The sequence below is a fragment of the Monodelphis domestica genome, chromosome 1 (assembly GCF_027887165.1).
Source record: "Monodelphis domestica isolate mMonDom1 chromosome 1, mMonDom1.pri, whole genome shotgun sequence".
Classification (NCBI taxonomy): Eukaryota; Metazoa; Chordata; class Mammalia; order Didelphimorphia; family Didelphidae; genus Monodelphis; species Monodelphis domestica.
In genome coordinates, this window is record NC_077227.1 from 373,691,921 (window position 1) to 373,715,436 (window position 23,516).

The following is a 23,516-nucleotide window of genomic DNA, read 5'->3' on the forward strand; positions in this document are numbered from 1 at the left end:
AGAGTCACTTGGTGTCCCTGTGTCTAAGACTTTGTTAGAACTGGCTAACCATTCCTTTCCCTGCCCCTAGTTGTTTCCCCCACCCTACCCTTTTTTTATCCTGTTACCAAATGTAGTTCTGCCCAAAGTTTTCTAGAAAAGAGATACATGATGTTGCTCTTTTATTCTATTTCTTCTGTTTCTACATTCCCCATTAGTATTTGTGTGTCCCAACTATTAAAAAATAAAGAATTATTAGTCATAAAATGGTATCTTTCACTTTTGAAGCTTAGTCTTCTCTTCTTATGTATGCCATATTTCTTTAAATGCCAAGTTTCCCTAGTTCATCTTAGAATACTGGGTCTAGAGCCACAAAAACCTTAGCTTAAATCAAGATGTCGAAGTAGAAGCAGGGAAAGCTTGAAACCACTCTGAAAATCTTCTCCAGGCAATCTTATAATGTCACAAAATGAATACTGCAGTGAAAGAACCAACAAGAAGAAGGAATGAAGCAACTTTTATGTAGAGAATAACTTGAAAGGTATGCAAAGAGCATCTGGATCAGTGGTGTGAGTGGGGAGCACAACCAGCAAGAGGATACAATAAGGACTGGGGAGCAAGCCAACAGCAAGCCCCATCACCACCATCTCATATTTGCTGCTTCAGGTTCTGTGCCTAGACCCAAGCCAACATCCAGATCCTGAGACCCTACCTTAGCCATCAGCAGTGCAAACCAACACTGCCTGTAAAGTTCAATGCAAACCTGCAGTAAGGTACAGAATTCTAGCCCTAGACGTTCTGTGCTATGTACCTGATCTGTGTAAGCCCAGAGTAAGGCCAGGAGCCCCAGGCAGGCTTGTAGTGAAGACCTGAATCCCATTTTGAGGCAGTAAGTGTGACATTCTGGGTTAGTGTAAACCCAGAGCTAGCCCCCCCCCCCCCATCCCCAAGACAATCCCCAGGATATTGACCTGTAGAAGCCCAGACCTAACTAGCCTTTACCAAAGCTCAAGGCAGAACCCCAGGGCAAGGCAATCCACCTTAAGTCTGATCAGATCAGATCAAGACTGGAAGTGAGACCCAAAACTCCCACCAAAGCTTGAAGCTAGAAATTTGAGCCTTCAACAGCCTCAGGGGGTAACTGGATTGGTAGTGGGAGGTGGCTCTCAGAGCTGGGAGCCCACAAGCCATCTGATACCACCTTGGAAGAACTGAGCCTTGCAGAAACCCACATATAAGGTTAATGATAGCATTAAAGATGAACTAAAGTTTAAGAGAATGCCCTCTCCTCCTTGAGAAGAGCCTACTTTTAAAATAAAAACAAAAGTCAAGAAAAAAACTGGGAAATGAGTAAACATCAAAAAAAACACCTAATCATAGAAATTTTATGGACACAAAGAGCAAGGCACAGACACAGAAGGGGACAGTGAAAGCAAAGCAAACACATGCAAAGCTTCAGAGAAAAATATGAATTAGTCTTAGATTCAGGAAGAGCTCAAAAAGAATTTTAAAAATCAATTAAGAGAGACAGAGGTAAAATGAGGAAGAGGAATAAAAGGAAAGCAAGAAGAAATGGGCCAAATGAAAAAGGAGGCTCAGAAGCCCCACAAAGACAATCATTCTTTAAAAATTAGAAATGGTTAATTAGAAGCTAATGACATCTTGAAACATCAAAAAACAATAAAACAAAATCAAGAAAGCATAGGAATAAATGGGTCATTCCTTAAAATGGTAAGTAGTATATACCTAAAACCTTCAACAAGTATTATCTGCTATGGGGATAAGTTAAAATCCTTCCCATTCAGATCAGGAGTGAAGCATTGTTACCACTATTATTTAATATTATATTAGAAATGCTAGCGTTAGCAATAAGTAAAAAAAAAAGAAATTGAAGGAATTAAAGTAGGCAATGAGAAAACTAAATTATTACTCTTTGTAGATATGATGGTATACTTAGAGAATCAACTTAAAAACTAGTTGAAATAATTAACTTTAGTAATGTAGTAGAATACAAAATAAATTCCCATAAATCTTCAGCATTTCAATATATTACTAATAAAGTGAAGCAGCAAGAGTTGGAGAAATTCCATTTAAAATCACTCTAAACAATATAAAATACCATGGAATCTACTTGCCATGGCAAAGACAGGAATTATATGAACATAATTATAAAACACTTGTCACACAAATAAAGTTAGATCTACACAATCGGAAAAACATTATTTGTTCATGGGTAGGCCAAGCTAATATTATAAAAATTACAATTCTACCTAAATTGATTTATTTTTTCAGTGCCATATCAGTGCCAAACTACGAAATAATTATTTTTATACAACAATAAAAAATAATAACAATTCATCTTTAAGAGCAAAAGGTCAAGAATATCTAGGGAATTAATGAAAAAAAAAAAGTGAAGGAAGGTGACCTAGCAGTACAAGATCTCAAAATGTACTATAAAATAGCAGTCATCAAAATAATCTGGTACTGGTCAAGAAATTTAATGGTAGATCAGTGGAGTAGATCAGATATACAATATATAGGGGTAAATGACCTTCGCAATCTAGTGTTTGATAAACCCAAAGATACCAGCTTTTAGAATAAGAACTCAAGCTTTAATAAAAAATGCTGGAAAAATTGAAAAATAGTTTGGCAGAAGCTAGGTATAAACCAGTATCTCACACCCTATGGTAAGATGAGATCAAATTGAATATATGATTTAGATATAAAGAGTGATACCATAACTAAATTAGGAGAACACAGAATAGTTTACCTGGAAGATATTTAGAGAAAGGAAGAATTTATGACCAAACAAGAAATAGGTATTATTAGATGAAAAATGATTAATTTTTATTAAATTAAAAAGGTTTTGTATAAACAAAACTAATGTAACTAAATCATTCTTGATTAGAGAAATGCAAATTAAAACAATGTTGAAATACCAACTCACTCCTATCAGATTGGCCAATATGGCAGTAAAGGAAAGTAGTAAATGTTGGAGGAGATATGGCAAAGTTGGGGTAGTAATGCATTGTTGGTAAAGCTGTCAACTGATCCCAACCCTTCTGGAGAGTAATTTGGAACTCAACCCAAAGAGCTATAAAGCTGTGCATACCCTTTGATCTAGTAAAATACCACTACTGGGTCTATCCCAAAGACACAATAAAAAAGGGGAAAGGACCTACTTTTATAAAAATATTTATAGCTGTTCCTTTTATAGTGACAAAGAATTGAAAATGGAAGGGATGTCCATCATTTGGGGAATGGCCAAATAAATCATGGTACATGCTGGTGATGGAATACTATTGTGCTGAAAGAAATGATAAGCAAGATGATTTCAGAAAAAGCTGGAAAAATCTGTAGGAACTGATACAGAGCAAAATAAGCAGACCTGGGAATACATTGTACATAGTAACAATATTATACAATGATTATCTGTGAAAACTTGACTACTCTCAGCAATGCACTCATCTAGGACAATCTGGAAAGACTTATGATGGGGAATGCTATCCACCTCCAGAGAAACAACTTTTGGAGTCAATCTTTCACTTCAGTGTTTTATTTTGAGGTTTTGATTGTTTGAGTGTGGTTTTGCAATGACTAGTATGGAAGTGTGTTTTGCATGACAATAAAAATAAAATTTTTTAAAATTCAACTTCAGGCACTTAACATCTGGGTGACCCTGGGAAAGTCACTTAACCTCTTTTTGCTGAGCTCAGTGTCCTCCTTTATAAAATGTGAATTATAATAGTCAATACCTCCTAGGGATATTATGAGGAGAACTTGCTCCTTATAAATAAATAAATAAGAATTGTAAAGAGCTTAGTACAATGCCTGGTACATAGTGTTACATAAATATTTGATATGATTATTATCATTATTTGACAAAGAATGTGGGGCAGACCTTTAAAATGTTTTTTATTCTGCTAGTTTTTTCAGAGATTAAAATAAAACAGAAGAAATTGAATATAAATAAATTAGTAAATATGAGGGAAATCAGCTTTCAATTTACAAAAATTAGATTTATACATGACAACTCAGAGTCACTCTTTCATGTAAAAGCAAGGTATACCTCTATTGGCTACTTGATGTTTTTCCCAGAGGTTGAAAATATCCTCCTGTTTTTTCAGTAGTGGAGGGGCTTCAGGGGGATGTGGAAGGTGATTCTTCCAAATGTTAAAGAGTATAGCCAAGTGAGTGATAAGCTGAAGTGGGGAAGGGAGAAATTTCACACTTTGCTGACAGCAAAGATAACCTGGACTTTGAAGAATCACTTAGGTGCCTATTTCCCAAAAGTGAGTAGTTACACCCTCATAAGTGATGAATAACTAACTATAAGATGATTTGACTTTTTCCTCAGGTGGACAAAGAAACCAATACAGAGATCCTGTCACCATCACCTACTGTGGTGCGACCCAAAGATCGAAGGATGGGCAACCCACCTCCTACACCCTTTGTCCGAGGAAGTACCATCATTCGCTCTAAGACCTTCTCTCCTGGGCCTCAGAGTCAATATGTGTGCCGGGTAAGTAATGACAGGGAGCCCATTCTTTTATTTCTAATATCGTTTTCTATCTGTATTTTCACTGCCACCACTTCCGTTTAATTATTTCGTGCCTAGACCATTGTACTACTGTCCCAACTCATGTCCCTGTCTGAATCTTTCTCCCTGTATCCCAGGCTAAATACTACTTCCAGCTTAATCTTCTTAAAATATTGCTTTCATCATGTAACTCCTTAGTCAAAAAAATTCAGTGGTTCCCTGTTGTCTATAAGATAAAATCCAAACTTCTTAGACTAGTCTTCAAGTCTCTTCTCAATCTCTAAGCCCCAGTCCTTGTTCACAGAATAGATTTTAGGACCAACGAGAACAGCTCTACATTTACTTTGTGTTAACCTTTCTCTTTCAGTTGAATCGAAGTGATAGCGATAGCTCAACCCTATCCAAAAAGCCACCTTTTGTTCGAAATTCCCTAGAGAGAAGAAGTGTCCGAATGAAGAGGGTAAGAATTTTCTTTAAACCTATTCTTTGGTCCAGGATCTTCTCTCCCTCAGCACTGTCCTCAGCCTTCACATGAAAATACCCTTGCCAAGCAGTCAATAGTGTTGTATGACCAAGTGGATTTTATCTTTACATGTTTTGCTAAAAAGGATTGAAGTCTTGAAAAGAGCCAGCCTGAGCAGGGGAAGGGAGGCTGCATATGTTTTAGGAGTTGGCATACTTAGCTTTGCTTGACAAAAGCATCAACATCTGATTAGAAATGAAGTTCCTCAAGGGCTTATTTATTTAGTAAACTCTCCCCCAGTCTTACACTCTTCAGCCTCAAGCATAAGGCTCTGTGCTAAGTAAATGCTGTCCAAGTGACTGACCAATTAAAGCTTCTGACTGCCTTCTGCTGAAATAAGGACCTTGAGCTTCCAAGAGCCTCTCAAAAGCAGTGAAGTGCAAAAGAGATTTTTGCAAATCAGCTAGAAATTGACATTGAAAGCTAACAAGCAGTCCCAGCAAGAGATGGAGATTTCCTTCCAGAAAAATGGCCAGTCAAACTAGGAAGCAAAGAGTCATTCTAATTCCTTAAGAGTCATGTGTACCACATTAGAGAGTTGTTTGTAAAAGCAAGAAACACTAGGTAAATGTCTGATGATTTAGAATGACATAAAAAGGAAGGTTCTGGACAAAGAAGGGGCTAACATTTATAAAACATCTACTATGAGGGGCAGCTGGGTGTCTCAGTAAATACTTGATTGAGAGCCAGACCTAGTGACAGGAAGTCCTGGGTTCAAATATACTTCCCAAATACTTCCTAGCTCCATGACCCTGGGCAAGTCACTTAACCCCAATTGCCAAGTCCTTACTGTTCTTGAATTCCTTGGAACCAATACTTAATATTGATTCTAAGACAGAAGGTAAGGATTAGAAAATTATTTTTTAAAATAAATAAACATCCATTAGGTACTAGGCACTGGGCTAGCGTGATCATGCTAGGTGATGTGCATATATAGTTACAAGTATCAGCACAGAGTACCTCTGACAACATTCCCTTGCTTCTTGGAAAAATAAAATAAAATAAATAAAAATTTAAAAATTGTGATGATATGCAATGAAAATATCTTTGAGGGACTATGATGCATAAATTGACTATGGTTCTGGGACGCTAATAGTCTCTCCAGGCACACTCTGTGAATATATACATACACCCACTGACAAATTTATAGGTAGATATAGATGTAAATAATGATGAAGATATAGATGTAGCTAAGATATAAATTCAGATCTAGATGTAAAGAAAAATACAATTGTAGTTTTAGAGAAAGGTATATACAAATAGAGATACAAAGAAAGAGAAACTAGAGGTAATAGAACTAAAAATATGGAGGTGAAAAGATATAGGTAGACACACAAATACAAAATAACTTCAAGTTAACTGAATTCATAAATGGGTTCAGGTGGCCAACAGTATCTTGACTCTAAGGAAGCTGTTCCCTGGTTCTAGACAAGAACATTTTACATTTTATTTTCTCTGCTCATGGAGCATGAAGGGGAAGAGGTAATGTGGAAGGCAGGAGGAGGGAGGGTGGAATGACATTCATTGTACTTATCCAGAAAGGTTTAAGAGTCATTTATACATTTACACAGCACTTGGGAACAGATGTCCAACCCAGCTATTCCAAGGAGAATAACTGGGATGCTGAGAAAAAAGATCTCATAGAAACAGAGCCTGCAATGTCCAATCCCTGAGCTGCCAGAAGACATGCAGGTGTTTGGGCTTTAGCATCTGTGACATCAGCACTATCTTTAACTCCAACTTGGCTAGACACATTTCTAAGAATTTGCTCTTTTCGGGGGCAGCTGGGTAGCTCAATGGATTGAGAGCCATGCTTAGAGATGGGAGGTCCTAGGTTCAAATCTGGCCTCAGATGCTTCCTAGCTGTGTGGCCCTGGGAAAGTCACTTGACCATTGCCTAGCCCTTACCACTTCTGCCTTGGAGCCAATATACCGTATTGATTCTAAGATGGAAGGTAAGGGTTATAATAAAAAATAATAATAATTGGCTCTTTTCAAACTTGAAAAACACTGGGTCTTCTTCCTCTGAGAACTTGACTTACAACATAGAGTATATGATCATGGTCGGGTCACATAACCTCTCCAGTACAGTTTCCTTATCTATAAAAGGAAGGGGTTGGACTGATCTTTGAGCTTGCTTCCAGCCCTAAATTTAGGGTCCAATGATCTCTGCCATAAAGGAATATGAAATCTAGTTGGGGAGGAAATAAAATCATAAAGCTTTCTTTAGTTTATTCATAAATAAATCTGATGCAAAACAACCATGGGGATGCCAAGGGGCCTTAAGAGAGAAGAACAGTCAACACTGGCTAAGATTAATCAGGGAAGACTTCCTGGCAAAGGTGGGTTGGTTGATAGGTTGCCAGGAAGTCTTCCCTGATTAATTCCCTGGTTTTGAAGAAGAGGCATGTAAATTAGTGAATGGGAAAGAAGACGCTTTTGAAATTAAGGGAGTGATAGAAGCAAAGTAGATTGTTCAAATGAACTTGGTTAGAGAAATCTCAGACGTGGCAGTCACCATCTCCTCTATTTCAGCCATCATCTGTCAAATCCCTCAGAGCTGAGCGCCTAATCCGCACCTCATTAGACCTAGAGTTAGACCTGCAGGCCTCAAGGACGTGGCATAATCAGCTGACCCAAGAAATCTCGGTGCTGAAGGAACTGAAGGAACAGCTGGAGCGAGCCAAGAGCCATGGGGAAAAGGAGCTGCCTCAGTGGGTCCGAGATGATGAACGATACCGGCTCTTGCTGAGGATGGTAGAAAAGAAGGTAAGTGATAAGGGTTGGAGGAGTTCTGGTCCCTGGGGAGGGTTAATTCTGCAGTAGGAATGCTCACCACGAAACCAGTGTATTCCATAGAAGAAGCCTTTGGGGGAAGGTAACTTAAGGCTAGGAGAGATTCCCTCTGTGATCAGACAGAATGAAAGGCAAGCAAAATTGGTGCTTTCTGCCCAGACAGGGGAAATCATTTGCAAATAAATTTTGTGGTTATTTTGCGGTTCCCATTTCAGTCTTGTCTGACTCTTCATGACTCCATTTGGAGTTTCCTTGGCAAAGATACTGTAGTAATTTGTCATTTCCTTCTCCAGCTCATTTTATAGATGAGGAAACTGAGGCAAACAGGGTTGAGTGACTTGCCCAAGGTCACGCAGCTAGTAAGTATATCTGAGGCCAGATGTGTACTCAGATCTTCCTGACTCCAGGCCTGGTGCTCTATCCACTGTGCCACCTAACTGCCCAGAAGCATAGTAGAAAGAACACTAGATTAAAAAGCCAATAACCTGGGTTTTTAAATACTAATTTATATCTATATAGTACCTTCCTTTAGAATGGTTCCTATGGGAACGTGATGGGGCCAGTAATTCTTGGAAGCTAGGTGGTATGATGAATAGATAGACCTAAAGTCAGGGAGCTCTGAGTACACATCTGGCCTCAGATACTTACCAGCTGGGTGACCTTGGGCAAGTCACTTAACCCCTATATAGCTTAGTTTCCTCTTCTGCAAAATGAAGCTAATAATATCACCCGTATCATAAGGCTGATTTTGTTCACATTGCTATTGTTTAGAAACACCACTTTTTTTTAAAACTATGAGGATCAAGTGAGAAAATATTTGTAAAGTGTTTTGAAAACATTTAAGCAGTATATTGATGCCAAGCTATTATTATTATTATTATTATCATTGCACTAAGGGAAGCTAACAGTCTCCCCAAGTCTCCATAGCAACAACTGAAGGCAAGACTATGTTCATAGGAGGACTTTTTGGTTTATAAAATATTTTATATATATCATCTCATTTGATCCTCTCCACAACCCTATAGCTCAAGTACCATCTCTGTTCCATATATGAGATCAGATGATTCAGAAAAGTTACTAGCCCCAAATCAGTGACACGGCTGCAAAGGGGCAGAGTCGGGACCAGAACCCAGAGCCGCTGTCCCTAACTCCACTTAGACCGCAGCCCCAGGCTTAAGTCCCATACTAAAATGCCACTCCTTTTCCAAACCTCAACTACCTCCCCTACGAAATGGTGGTTCAATTTAAGTCAGTAAGCCTGTATTAAGTATCTACTTAATGCGGTGTTTATGGGCAAGCACTGTTTTCAAAGATGAAATGAAAAATGCCATATTAATAATGCTCATACTACACCACAGGATGACTGTGGCGAATGCTTTATTCACTGAAAAGTATCATATAAATATGATGTGGTGGTGGTGGTAGTAGTGGTAATAGTTGTTGTTTGGACAAAGATGTGCCTCTGTTCCATGGACATGCTCATGGCCAAAATGATTGACTATTTCTATGAATTTCCTTCTCCCCACCTTCCTAAACATTTCACTCCATCTCTGCCTTATTTCTTTTTGTGATGGGACAGACCAGTTCGTTAACCTAGATAAGTCCTGCTGATCTAACATGGATCTTGTACAGATAACTTACTACTCACTTTTATTTTGAATAAAATTCACCCCAAAATAAATCATTATGGAGCATGAGAAGTGCTCAGGATAACCTCTTCCATCCCATCTGGCCCTTCTGACCACAGAAGGCTCATCACTTTGTACTAAAATGAACTCTTCTTTCGCTGCCCAACCTCCAGAGGCATTCTGCAGCCCCAGAGTTCACTCAACTGTTGGAATTGCTTTGCCCTGCAGGCGGAGAGGGCTGAGCACAAGGGTGAGTTACAGGCTGACAAGATGATGAGAGCTGCAGCTAAGGATGTCCACCGGCTACGGGGGCAGAGTTGTAAAGAGCCCCCAGAAGTACAGTCGTTCAGGTAGGAGCCGCGATACTCTACTTCGGGGCCCAGTCTCTCCATTTCTCTATCTTCATCTCTCTCTTTTTGTTCTTGTCTTCTTTCTTCTGTCTTCCTCTGATTGTCCTCTCCTCCATTCCCTTCTTTCTCCTTTAATCTGAGTCCGCCTTCCTGTCTCCTTTTCTCTGTCTCACTATCTTTCATTGGCCTCCTAGCTCTTAATACCAGATGATTACCTGTTGCTAGGTCTTCCCCAGTGATGTATGAGCCCTTGCTTACTCTTCCCCTGGCTGACTTTATCAGGTCTCAGCACAATGCTGCCTAATTTGTCAGATGCTCTTGTTTAATGAATGAACCACCTGCTCCAGCCTTTATTATTACATTTCTATCACTGGTAATTATGGGGGATTGGCTGAAGAGGCTGAGAGTGATAAATACGGTTTGGGGTGATTCATTCTCCCTGATCCCCTCTGGTTTCACAAACTCTCAGTCTTTGTCTCGGGGTAGCCAGAGCACTTCTTTGAGATCACAGGGACGTTGCCTCAGTAACATTTTCCAGAGCTGTCTGACCTTCACTATCGACTCTGGAGCTAAGGTGGGCACTTAGTCTAGTAGAGCCTCTCCACTAACCAGCATTGATGACTTCCCCTGTAGGGAGAAGATGGCGTTTTTTACTCGACCCAGGATTAACATCCCAACCCTCTCTGCCGATGACGTCTGATCGCCAGAAAAGTATTTCCTTTGTCGTACTGGCCATGCACCCACAATGTGAACAGTTGGGCGTGGCTAGAGTTATTTATGTGGTGTTATATGAAGGTACCCAGTCCCTTGCACAGTAGAGCTCTTGCCAGTTTGAAGATGAACAGATTTTTTGGTTTTGTTTTTTGTTTTTAGCTTTTGGTTCTATTGTTATTATAAAAAACCAGCATTAAAATGATAAGATTGTATAGTTTGTATATTTAGGAATGTATTTTTGGGAAAGAAAATTTAAATGAACTAAAGCAGTATTGAGTTGCTGCTCTTAAAATCTCTAGGTTGTGTTTTTTTGTTTGTTTTTGTTTGGGTTTTTGTACAGCTCTACCTTTTACAGGTTTTACTGCAATAAATACATTTGGAGGATATGGAATCCTAAAAGGATCTCCTGCAGATATCAGCACAGCTGACTTTTCCTAGTCATGTATTTTGTACAATGTGTAAAAAAAAGGGGGGGAGAAATAACAATGCACGGGAGCCATTTTGGGGATTCTAAAGTGCCGTCAATGAATCTTCGTGAGCTGTGACGTGTTTGCATTTGGCTGCATGATGAGGAGAAAAAAGAAGGGTGGGCAGGGCCTGACCTGGGCACCTTGGCCTACACTTGAGACAAGCCTGCCCATGCTGGTCTCATGCCCAGTGAAGCCACTAAGGTGAGGGGAGGGCTTTGGGAACTACATTCATTTTTATCTTCATCAATAAAGTGGCCTTTCCAAATGAATTTTTTTTTTGGCTCTCTCCCTTTTTCTCCCTTAGCCACACTTAATTCAGGTCAAGTTATTATTTTTTACCTCAGTTCCCATCCATTTCTTTCTCCCATACTGATAGGACTCACCCCACACACACACACACACACTCCCATCCTCTTTATTCTTATCCCTTATATAAATTGAATATACGCCATAGAGGCAAAGATGTTGCTATCATATAGTCTTAAAATAGCTGATCCCTACCCCTAGTTAAAAATAAATAAATTCTTCCCCTCAGAGATCTAAGAACTTTAGGTATGACTGTTTTATTTTTTTTTTCAACTTAGAGGGAAGAGGAAAAATCAAATCTCTAAATTCAGACAGTGAGGTGACTGCCATCTCTGGTAATTTCAATGAGGCACTGTGCACTCATTGATTCCTGTACATATTACTTTGTGGTAGGTGCTATGTAATCCTAGAGCTGTGGTAGTGAATCTATGGCACGTGTGCCAAAAAGGGGGCACACAAAGCCCTCTCTGTGAGCATTCCTGCAGTTGCCCACTAGAGTTCATTACTAGAAAGCCAGAGGGAGTCAGGGTGGAGCTGTTTACCTCCTCCTCTCTATGTGCCTGAGGACATGTCTTACTTTCCCCCTGCCCCTCTGCCCAGCAGCCCAATGGAAGCTCTTTCTCCTTCAGCTGTGTGGGTTAAGTTGGGGGTTGGGGGGCAGCTCACATGCTGAGTGAGGGTGAGGCACAGACAGCAGCCTGTTGAGTCTGTGGTGAAGATGATTTTTGTGGTGGGGCAGGAAAGGAGCTAGGTAGCATAGCTCATAGCCTGGCACATAGGTGGCGGGGAGTGGAGTGCTAGGACCATTCTCTTCCCCCTCTCCCCACTCACCTCTCATCACTTGCCCCTTCCCAGCTGTGTGACTTTGGGCAAGTCACTTAACCCCCATTGCCTAGCCATTACCACTCTTATGCCTTGGGACCAATACACAGTATTGATTCCAAGATGGAAGGTGTGGGTTTGAGATCAGACCACCAGGCCAAGGAATTTGGGATTTTTAGCCTGGAAAATGGAAGATTTATGGAAGTAGGATGAGAATGCGGAGCTCAAGTATTACCTCCTCTGAAAGAAAGTGAAGATCAAAGGGGGTAGACAAAACCAGCAACCCAATGAGAGTACTTCCTTGACCCCTTGTCTGGGGTAAAGTGGCATGGGAGGGAGGGGGATGCTTGGTCTCAGGGTGAAGGAAGGGCTGGCACTTTATTTCTAAAAGGTTTGCCATCATTGTTCTAGAGTGAATGGATGGGGAAATGGTGCCGCCACCCATTATGTTTACTTTGATGTTAGCGAGTGAGAGAGATGGAATGGAGCAAGAAGGTCAAGAGGGGGGATAAATTGTTCCTCCCCTCTCTTTCCTTAGTAAAACCAGTACTAATCTTCAGAATTATAGAATACAACTCTTCAGAGACTGGGTTGAATGTAAAAGTCAAGGACTAAAACTGATTCTACCTTGAGGAGAAAGTATAGCTCTCCTCCCCAAGCTTCAGGTCTCTATCCCTGGATATTATGAGGCAGGCATTTGATTTAAGGAATAACTATTTATTCTAAAGGGACATATACAAGATAGGGTAAATAGGATTGTTGGGTAAGGTAGTGAAAAGTGGGCAGTAAGAGATCCCTAAGGTTAACAACTGACCCCCTCCCCAAAACCTGAAGGGTCAAGCTCCCTGCCTGACCCTCCTAGGTCAGTTTTGAGGGCTGTCTTGACTTCTATCTACCCTGGTTGTAGTATGAAGTTCAAGGACAAACTTTAGGGGAAAGAGAGGAAAGTCTTTTTTGGGTGGATGGCTTTATAATAAAAGTCCTAGCCACTCCTTTTCTCATCAGCTGGATCCAAGGGGTTTGAGTTCATAGAGAGATGGTCAAATTCTCAGAAGGTCTTTCTACTTCAGAGATTTCACTTAGACCAACCACCCTTGAGGAGCTCCCAAAGAGAAGTGAAGTAACTGCTTTGAATCTTCTCAGCTCTTCTGTTCCTTCCTGGAATTCTCTGTCTTCCTTGCTCTTCCTTTGCTTAGGTTGCTTTTCCTGCATGCTGTCTGATTTTCCTCTTTTACAAGAGGTAAGAAAGTCCTATTCCCTGGTCTTGAGCCCCAGTTTAACTTCTGAAGCTTTTACTTTCAGATTGCTTTTCCCTATCTAATATCATAAAACTAGGATCATAAAACTAGTTACTTATAGAGTTGGAAGGTGAACCTTGACTTTCACCTAGTTCCTTTCCTTTGTAACATGCTGGCCTCAACTAAGACTTCATGGAGTTCTGGCCTTGATTCCCTACATTAGTTATATACAATGGCCATATTTCCTGTATGTCTGTTGAAACTAGATTATAAGTTCCTTGAGGAAAGGACTATGTCTTATAGTTCTCTTGATGTCCTCCACAATGTTCAATAGAGATGGAAACATAGCAGACATACAATAAAAATTTAATAGATCATCATCTGTTAGGTCACCATCTGCCATACCTCTTCCAAATGCTTCATCTCATATTCAGTTTTTCCAGCATTTCTCAATCCTCCTGGAATTTATCTCCATTCCAATTTCAGTTATTCTAATGTTGACATTTGAGAAATCAGAGTTGGTGCATACTTTCATCCCCAGGTAACACAGCATCTTTGGGGACAAGAAGACCAGAGTTACAAGAGGTAGAAAAGGGAGATGCTACTGGTCCATTCTTCTGGTGAACTTCAAATATCTAAAGTGTTGCTTGCATCATGACATTTTTTAAAACAAAAGAGATTCTCTACCCATCTAGAATACTCTGTTCCATGAATGAAATTGATCTCCTAAGAGGGGTAGCAGTTTCTGCCTCACATCCTTAGCTACTGAGTAGAGCAAGACTTTTGAACTTTTGGAACTCAAGAATATGGCTGTGTTAGTATTGATTCTTGTCTCAGAAATTATACATCCTGCACTCATCCTCAGTGGAAACATTGGTTTGATTAAGTTTTAGATTCCAGCTAAGTCTAGCATAAAGAAGAAATAAAATCAGTCTGAATTTGCCTCATTCTCCTAAGCTGACAGTTGCCTTTTCAACCATACATCTCTTTTAAGATGTTTTTACTTTACTATGTTTCAAAGAGACACAAGTTACTAGGCAAGTATCATGTTTCCCAAATCTAGATGTAAATGATATTTGATAAAATCCATTCAAATTATGAATTATGATTAAAATTAATGGCTAGAAATGTTTATTTTGTCTAGTTTGTTCTCTTTGATAAGTTATTCAGACAATGAGCAAGGTCATAGGCTGGGTATGTTCTGGGTCAGCTCTCTTTATTTATTTATGGTTCCAAACGCATAACCTGACACAGTTCTCAAATGTTTTGCCTGTAGAGGGCAGGTCCTAGCTACCCAGCTGAAAAAGGATGAAGAATATAGACCCAGGGATGATGATAGTAATAATAATGGCTACTACTAAGAATAATATTTATATAGTGCTTACTATGTGTCATTCACTGGGCTAAGCACTTTATAATTATGATCTCATTTGATAGACTTCATTGTTATAGAACCAATCTAGTTAAATTTGAAGATGTTTATCACTAGTTTGGCTGCAGCAATTCCTGAAGACTATTTATTTACTAAGTTCTAGAAAAATTGCAATCTGTGTCATTGGAAAGAGTATGCACACAGAGAAAAATCAGAGATTTGGATGGGTGTAAACAGTACTTGTGATCCCATGGCATTCTGACTCTAATAAATGCTTGTTATTTCTCTGAAGACCAAAAAACAAAGGGTATAATTTTTACCTGGTGTGAATCTTTTTTTCTTTTTTTACTATTGAGATTAGTGGTAATGATTTTAGTATTAAAAAAGAATAACTTTTACCAACACTTAAAACAGTTCAACAGCAAAGATGCTACTAAGATAGCTCCCTATAATGTGTTTTGCTGCCTTTCATTGGGTCATTTATGGTATAAAAGGAATCGGGGAAGAAGGGGGTGAATTGCCCTAGTTTTTTATCTTACTCTTCCCAGCCACAAATCATGTTTTTCCTTCCTTTATAGGGTTAACTAGAAAAAAACACAGAACTATTAAATAGAAAAACTACTCTTTAATTAAGGAAAAGGGTTCAGTGCTAAATTGGGCCTCCACACAGAGCTCGACACACCCACTCAGAGTTCCAAGTATTGAAGCTCTGATTGCTTTGGTCACTGACCCCTGGGATTGCCAACCATGCTAGATTGACAATTCCAAAGAGCCATTAAAGTAGGAAGCTTAAATACCTTTCTAGGGGAACATGGGGACTGAGAATGAGAGGGATAGTTGATTGGCTTTACAATGGTAACAAAGGAAAATGAGGAGTCCCAGACAGGAATAACAGTGAGGAGCTAATGCTTTACAATAGACACAAAAAGGGAAAGATCCAGCTGAGGTAAAGGGCCACCTAGGTAAAAGGGCTTTCCCCACCTAAACTACTGTAAGGTCAATTATTAGTCCTATGTGACAAGGTCAAACTAGGGGCTTTTCACCTTTAAGCTAACTAAACTGGGGTTATTGAATCTTACTAGGCTCCAAGTTTGGTGGCTTCTAGATTCCTCATTGACACTAGGTATACATATATAAACACATAAATAGATATAAGAATAATACTAATAGCTCATATTGAAAGAAAGTTAACATCAGTCATTTCCAATAATACTAATCCCCCTACAAACACATTCACACAGTACCTTATTCTCTTGTACCAATTAAAAACAACTAAAAGGTGGCAGCATCTGATAGCATATGTGACATTTCATACTCATTATCCCACTTTTCCAAGAAAAAGAGGCATATTTTCTTATTCTCTAGAGCCAAGAATGGTCATCACATTCACACATTTCGCTTATTTTATAGTGTTCTTTAGTCACTGTATATATTATTTTCTTGGTTCTTCTTCCTTAGCTCTGGACCAGCTCATACAAGTCTTCCCATGTTTCTCTGAATCTTAACACCATAATAATATACTGTTTGTTTAACTCACCCGATTGATAGGCACCCTCTTTTGATTCCAGTTTTTGGCTACCACAAAATCCTCTGTAAGTGTTTTGGTGTATACATACATATCTGTCTATATGGGTATATACATATGTATATATCAAATGTGCTGTGGCCCAGTATACTAGTATCAGTCTGATGACATCTGCCCCTTAAGGGAAATTAGGGAGTTTTTACTCTCAATTCCTTCAGCCTGAGCAGACTGTCTTCTCCCACTCAAGTGCCAGTAATTAGTAGTAGTTTGCTCACTTAACATCAATTAGTTTTTACAAAGAGATATTTATTTCAAAGATAAAGCAAGAATAAAGGTACAAACATTTCTTCAAAAAACCTTGGGGACACACTCTCCCCTATCCCCCTTCAATCTCTGGGAAGTGAGTTTAGATTTGGCACAGTCTCTGCATAGCATCAGTTTTACCAAGTTTGTGTTGAAAAGCAACCTCTTATCTATCCTTGCATTAGTTATTCCTAATTGTAATAGCAAGTGTTTATATAAATACTGTCTCATTTTATTCTTACAAGAATGTGTGAGGTAAGTGCTATTATTATTCCCACTTTACAGATGAAGAAGCTAAGGCGAGGCAGAAGTTAAGTGATTAGCCTAGTGTCACACAGCTAATAAGAGAATGAGGCTAGATACCTGCTTGGGTCTTTCCTACTCCTGGTCCAATATTCTCCCTACTGTTCCCTGTTGACTGGGAAAAAACAAACAAACAAACACGGGACTATTAAATAGTCAGAAAACCCACCCTTTAATTAAAGAAAGGGGTTCAGTGCTAAATTAGGCCTCCACACAGAGCTGTACACCATACACCTATTCAGAGTCTGGAGGATTGAACTCTGGTTGCTCTGGTCACTGACCACTGGGAACACCAACTGGGTTAGATTGGACAATTCTGAGGAGACATTAAAGTTGGGAAGCTTAAATACCTTTCTAGGGGAACATGGGGATTAAGGACAAGAGGGTGAAGTTGTACTTTCCCTCAGGGAGAAACTCTCATGTGACAAGGTCAACCTTGGGGCTTTCACCTTTAAGCCAAGTAAACTGGGGATCATTGAGGGCTTCTAGATTCCATGTTGACAGCCCTATCTATGTGATACAATGAGCCAAGTACTGGACCTGCAGTCCAACTTCAGAAGTGATTCCTGAAGATCACTACTTGCTTCTCAAAAGTATCAATCCTGGAATGGAAATATATCCAGACCTTGAAATGCCAGTCTCCTCATTCTTCTGATTCTTCAAAATTCATAAGATTGGAGTTTCAAATTCCTTTACCTAAAATAGAAAAGAACACAGTGCAGAGACATTTGAGCTGTCCACCTATCAGCTTCATCAGGGCGAAGGTCCAAGGCCACTCTCCTTATCACAATCATGGAATTCATATAGGAAAGAGGCCACTAAATCATATATAAATCTCCCAATGGGCTGCATACTGACTTAGAAAACTATAAACACTATTTATTAAATATTCTAGTGCACTTTGTAAGCTGGTTGTATATTTGACACCTTTGTCTTATAGCATTGTCTTTTACCAAACACTGTTAGCTACATCAAGCCAAGAAGCAGATGAAAAGCAAAAATCAGTTAAGGCTCTGGTCATTAGAGCCATTTCTAAGGTATTCCTATTTCTGACTACACGGTCATTCAGAAAGGCATGATCTACACATATGGTTAGCAATTGGAACCAGTAACAGAATGCCTATGCATAATCAGGTCTCTTCTAGAGGTTTTCATTATACATCATTACAACTGTCCCAGCTGCAAATTCTCCAATACCTCTATTCAAGGAGACAATGTTGGAAGTCTATTGCATACATGCCAATTCCCATTAAACATGGGATTAGTAGCTTACTTTTTATATAGCACTTTAAGGTTTACTAAGTACCTTACTGGTAAAAAGTGTCAAGGTCCAGGGCTCAAATTTGCCTGTGATGTAGCATTGAACAAGTCACTCTGAGCCTCTCTTGTGTAAAAGAAAAGCAAAACCTATGCTGCCTATCTCAGAGGGTTGGGAAAGTCACAACATACTGTTCCATAAACCAGATGTCATCCAACCTCTCCTATTCCCAGCATGCAAAGTTGAAATTGGTATGACATGGGAACAACAGAAAAAAAAAAAGAATTCTGCCCGTAGCTCTTAGAAGGTCAATGGTCCAGTCCCTACATTTACCCATTCAGGAGGCTGTGAAGCCCAGGGAAGCTGCACTCAATTAAAGCTCCCCACTCTAGAATTCCCCAGTACTTTCAAATTCTGAGACTACAGTACAGTACTTAGCCTCAGTAATTGTTAACTTACAGTACCTACTCTGCAGGACAAAGATCAGGGACTTCCAAGGTAAGACAAAGTTGCCACTCCCTAGAATCATACATATATATTCCATCTCTCCTGAACCATTCTTACTCATTGTGGGCAGAAAATCCACCTTGTGGTGATCCCAGAGCCTTTCAGGTAGGTACCTGGGAGCAGTAGCACAAAGAAGAAAGTAGAAATGGGATAACTCCAGTCACTGACAAGCCGAGGGAAAGGGGGACTAGGCGAAAATTACCTTCATCACCAAAAGAAAATAGCGGGGAAAGGAAAAGAAAGAAAAGTGGAACCAATGAATTAGATTACCTGTCAGTCATCAAAGGCCCTCACTCAGTCCCAACTCTGGCTGCTGTCTGGGATTCTCTGGGAGGCAGTGTGGAATAGAAAGAATCAACAGATAGGAATTTGATGAAAGGAAAAAATTACAGAAAGGAATCCCAAAGTGGAGTGGTTGGGGAAGGGACACAGTAGAAGGGTTTGGGGGTGAGGCAGGGGAATGACTGAATAGGGGGTGATTTCAGAGGGAGAACCGGGAGTGAAGTAGTGGGACCCGGAGTGACGCGGAGAGAGGCAGGGAGGCTGCTGTGAAGTTGTGTGAGGTTGGAAGGGGTAATGCTGGACAACTGTGAGATGCGATGCTGGGAGACGGGGAATTATGCAGGGAACTGTGAGACCGGAGTACAGGAGTGATACAGAGGGGGCGGAGAACGATCTAGGAGACCCGGTAGTGATGCAGGGGGACAGGAGTAATGCACGGGGACGAGGAGTGAGGCTGGGGCCAAAAAGAGAGGGGGCAGGAGTTGGGGGGGGGATACCCTAGGATCATTGTAGAGATCTAAAAGTCTAAGACAGGGAACTCATGTGTAGGGAGGGGGCTATGAGTGAAATGCTTTTGGGGAACTAGACGGCCTCGGGATTCTCTTTTCTTTTGCCCCGGGGCCAGGAGACCTCGGGGCAGCCGGCTCCCGCTTGGTTGGTTTCCCTGCTTACACAAGGGGGCTGGACTGGTTAGATAACTGAGAGGAAGAGGGATGCGGCGCAAAGAGGTCGGATCCAGGATCTGAAGTGCTGGCCGTGCTCCTCGCTCTCTTGGGGACCTCGGATAAGCCACAGGCCCCGCTGTGGCCTCAGTTTCCTCGTCTTGGAGACCCCGAGAGCTCCCAGTCCTGTGATCCCGGATACTTTTCCTCATTTAAAGCACTTTGAAATGGACCTGAAAGGGAACTCTGCATGCACTTTACATAGAGGCAAACAAAAGGAGACGCGGAGAGGAGCCCTAGGCCTGAGAAAAGCCACACTACGGAACCTTTATCCTTCTTCAGCCCAAGTCCCCTTAGCTAGACCAGGGCTCAATTCCACCATCCCGGGTAAGTGTCCCTACAGTACCCGGACAGAATGACTCTAACACCCCGCCAGGGGGCAGCAGAGACCCGGGAATTCCCTTACCCACCTCCCCGTGGCTTTTTTCTCAAGGCTAGTTCCGGGATCGGAAGGCGGGATTTCCGATTCCTCATGGAATCGGAGAGCCACTTCCGTTTCCGGCCATAAGGCGAGAGAGGCCCAGACGAGAGGATGGAGGGTCTGGTTGCTCAGTGCTCGACGCGGCTCCTGCAGCAGGTCAGGCCCGGGCAGGAGTGGGACGGAGAAGGGGGAGGACGACGTGGACAAGGACTTTAGCCCGAGCCCTTGAAAGGAAGCGACCCGCCTAAGTCTACCCTTCAGGAACCGGGTCGAGACTGGGCCTCAGGGCGAGTGGAGGGAGTGGGTCTTTGGCTGCTCCAAGGACTACTTTGGAGGAGTTGGTACACTTCTTCCGCCGAGGTGGAAGCCCCAAGTCTTGAGTGCTCTATTTCATCGATCCCACATTTTTGCTGTCTGGTTTAGGCGGCTTAGGCCTGGGTCCGGCCCCAAATGGAGGACAGTTTTTGGAAATGATGGGCTTTCTTCAACATCTGAATATTCCCGAAAGTTCCTCATAGGATTTCTCTGGGATTAGCGGGATTTGGCGGAATCGCCCCATCTACAGTTTTTAGTGTTAACAGTTTTAAAGAGAGAGCAGGATGCAGAAAAGGGAGCAGTGCTGGAGCGGGAAGGGGCCAGTTCGCTCAGGTTTCTAGAGGAAAACCCTCGATGTCAGAAAATGTGTCTCGAACCTTAGGGGGAGCCTTATCGTAAGGTGGAGAGAGTGGAGGGGGCAACTTTAGGAGCAGTGCTCACTCAGTTCCAGTGTCTTGGAGAAAGGTCCTAAAATGTAACTAACTGAACACTCGACTAGCATTGGTCTGAGAGTTGGAACTTTTGTGGTCTCGGCTCTGCCACACCTGTATTTTAATTGATACTTCACTCACTAGGCCTCTTATCTCCTGCCATATGGAAGTTCTCCATATGGACACTTCTCTGTGCAGATCTGAAATCGAAACCTTGTAATAAATGGAAGCAAAAGTACTTTAATTGTCTCTATCTGAATCAGACTTGTAATCTGTATGGTCATACGTAATGCAAGTGGAGGCTTATATACTAGTACTGAGGATCGATCCATGAATGTTCGTAATTCATTTTAACAATAGTTAAAAGTTCATAAGAGGACCAGCCCAAAAGAGAAAGGAAATCATCAAAGACCAGTAAGGAGGGTCAGAGAGGAATGGTCCTTACTTATCCTTTTATCTTGGCTAGGTAATTTGGAGGCTGATATCATGCTTACTCATCTATGCTATTAGCTCTCACCAGCCATTTTGTTCCATTTTGGCTAAATCTTTCTCCAGCCACTTTGAAGTGGTAAAAAAAAAAAAAGTTACATTGTGCCAGCATGTCTTCTCTGAATATAATAAAGAATAAATTTATCAGACCAAATAAAATAATTGGTAAAGTGTAACTGAAGATCTTGCCCTTTTTTTTTCCTTCCTAGGAAAAAGAAATTAAGTTCCTGACTGAGGAAATTGATAGATTGAAAAACTTTGGATGTATAGGAGTTTCTCCTAGTTTGGAGCAGTTGCGAGAAGAAAATTCAAAACTTAAGTATCGCCTGAAGGTGCTCCAAAAGGTGGGTAATCATCTGCTATGTCAGTAGATTCAAAGACTAATTCTCAGTTCTAGACCATAAAAGTCATAGATTTTTGGAAGCACAATAGATGGCATTTGGAAAGGAAGGGAGTAAAAAAATCTCTTTCTTCCAGGGATCAGACAAGTTACTACTGGTCTCTTTGTGCAAACAAATCAAAAGCTGACTTGTCTCATGCTTACTGTCTTTTTATAGCTCTTTGAAGTGTCTCATTAAAATGTTTTGTCAGCTCAGCATGCCCATGGTGTAGCAATGGTATAATTACTGAATTGAATGTATTTTTAAATGCATATTTAAGGTGACATTAAGATAACAATAGGGCGTATGCCTTCAAATACAAGGTAATTTATTGGTCCTGAATCAGAGCAGGTTCCAGTGAGAGAGAGAATCCTTCCTCCAAACTCAGTATGAGGCCCTGACTCAAGTTCCAATGCCCTGGCCACAGTTCTAAGAATGAAGTTATCAAACACTACTGGAAATCAATAGATCTGCTTTCTGGGCCCAGTTCTGCCAGTTAACTACCATGTGGCATTAGGATGCTTACTTGAGACTTCATAAATGTCTTTATGTGTAGGATAGGTAGCTAGTTGTCACAAAGGATAGAGTACTGTGTCTGGACTCAGGAAGACTAGAATTCAAATTCTGCCTCAGATATTTACTAGTTGCGAAGACAAAGTTAGATTATGTTAACAAAGCACTTTGCAAACCTTAAAGAGCTCTAAAAATACTAGCTGTTATTATAATAAAGTTTCTTGACTAGATTAACTGTAAGGTCATCTTCCAACTTTAGGTATTCCAAGATATTTTTATAATTGACATTATATAGCACTTTCAAGTTTACAAAATACCTTACATATCTCATTTGAACTTCACAACAACCCTGTGAGATGAGCACTGCACTATTATCCCTATTTTACAGATGAGAAGTGTCCTTTTTCTAACAACTTTAGATATTTTTACAACATAAGAAATGTGTATCCCTGAAAATGAATAGATATCCCTATTTTTCAGAAAGATAAATTTACTTAGATTTGGTAGAACAACTTGCAAAGAAAATTAAAAATCACTAAAAGGATAATTGAAGAATTTGTCCATTTTCTGAACAGCTTTCCTGCTTTCCTAGTTTTATAGCCTATGAAATAATGTATTCCTGAAAGAGACATTCATCTTCATTCTTATATTAAACTTGTAAATTGACAAAATTGTGGAATAAGGAAAACATCTAGTAACTTCCCATCCTTCTTATCATCTACTTCTTTCTTTACTACTAGTGACCTTCCTTCTCCCTTACGCACACACACTAGTCCTGTTTTTTCTAATGTTAGCTGACAAAGATCTAAAACATAGCTCCCTCTTAAGGGGACATTTTAAATAGGTATCTGCTTCCAGCTGCTCTCTCATAATGTAAACCTGAATTGTTGAGTGCAAACTGGAAAAAAAATGAGATTCTATATAAGTGCTGTATACCTACCCTATCACTACCTACCTCCACCAAGAAATTAATAAATTAAACCTCAGAAAGATTTTCAGTGCCATTTAAAATGAGCAGGACAAATCTCCAACTATTACTAGATTGTCTTAAACACTATTAAAAAACAAAACAAAACCATAAAGTAAGGTGTACCAAATTTCTTTAATATTACAGACACTGTCCACAAATACTAGCCAAGTTCTAGTTACAGTATTTCAGGACTTAATTAAATTGTTTTCTAGTAAAATGCTTGGGAAACCTTTGAAAGAGATACATATCAGTTAAATTCTTAGAACTAACAAAGCTTTAGTTATTTTGACAGAAGGAAATTATCTGCTTTAGATAAAATATGTTATTTACTAAATCCAGGGAAAAGAAGGTGGTAGTAG

The 23,516-nt window shown here is 40.2% G+C and overlaps 2 protein-coding genes across 2 annotated transcripts in view; both read left to right on the plus strand.

The window, feature by feature from the left end:
* Positions 1–11,269, plus strand: part of WWC1 (WW and C2 domain containing 1) — a 153,545-nt gene extending 142,276 nt beyond the window's left edge. Inside the window, exons 19-23 of the mRNA XM_007473983.3 lie at positions 4,337–4,501; positions 4,887–4,979; positions 7,578–7,811; positions 9,695–9,816; positions 10,450–11,269. Coding sequence (XP_007474045.1) covers positions 4,337–4,501; positions 4,887–4,979; positions 7,578–7,811; positions 9,695–9,816; positions 10,450–10,516 — 681 coding nt within the window. The 3' untranslated portion in view covers positions 10,517–11,269. The remainder of the gene's footprint in view (positions 1–4,336; positions 4,502–4,886; positions 4,980–7,577; positions 7,812–9,694; positions 9,817–10,449) is intronic.
* An 8,828-nt stretch (positions 11,270–20,097) lies between these two features.
* Positions 20,098–23,516, plus strand: part of LOC100026083 (arginine--tRNA ligase, cytoplasmic) — a 30,084-nt gene continuing 26,665 nt past the window's right edge. Inside the window, exons 1-2 of the mRNA XM_003339571.4 lie at positions 20,098–20,215; positions 21,504–21,638. Coding sequence (XP_003339619.3) covers positions 20,171–20,215; positions 21,504–21,638 — 180 coding nt within the window. The 5' untranslated portion in view covers positions 20,098–20,170. The remainder of the gene's footprint in view (positions 20,216–21,503; positions 21,639–23,516) is intronic.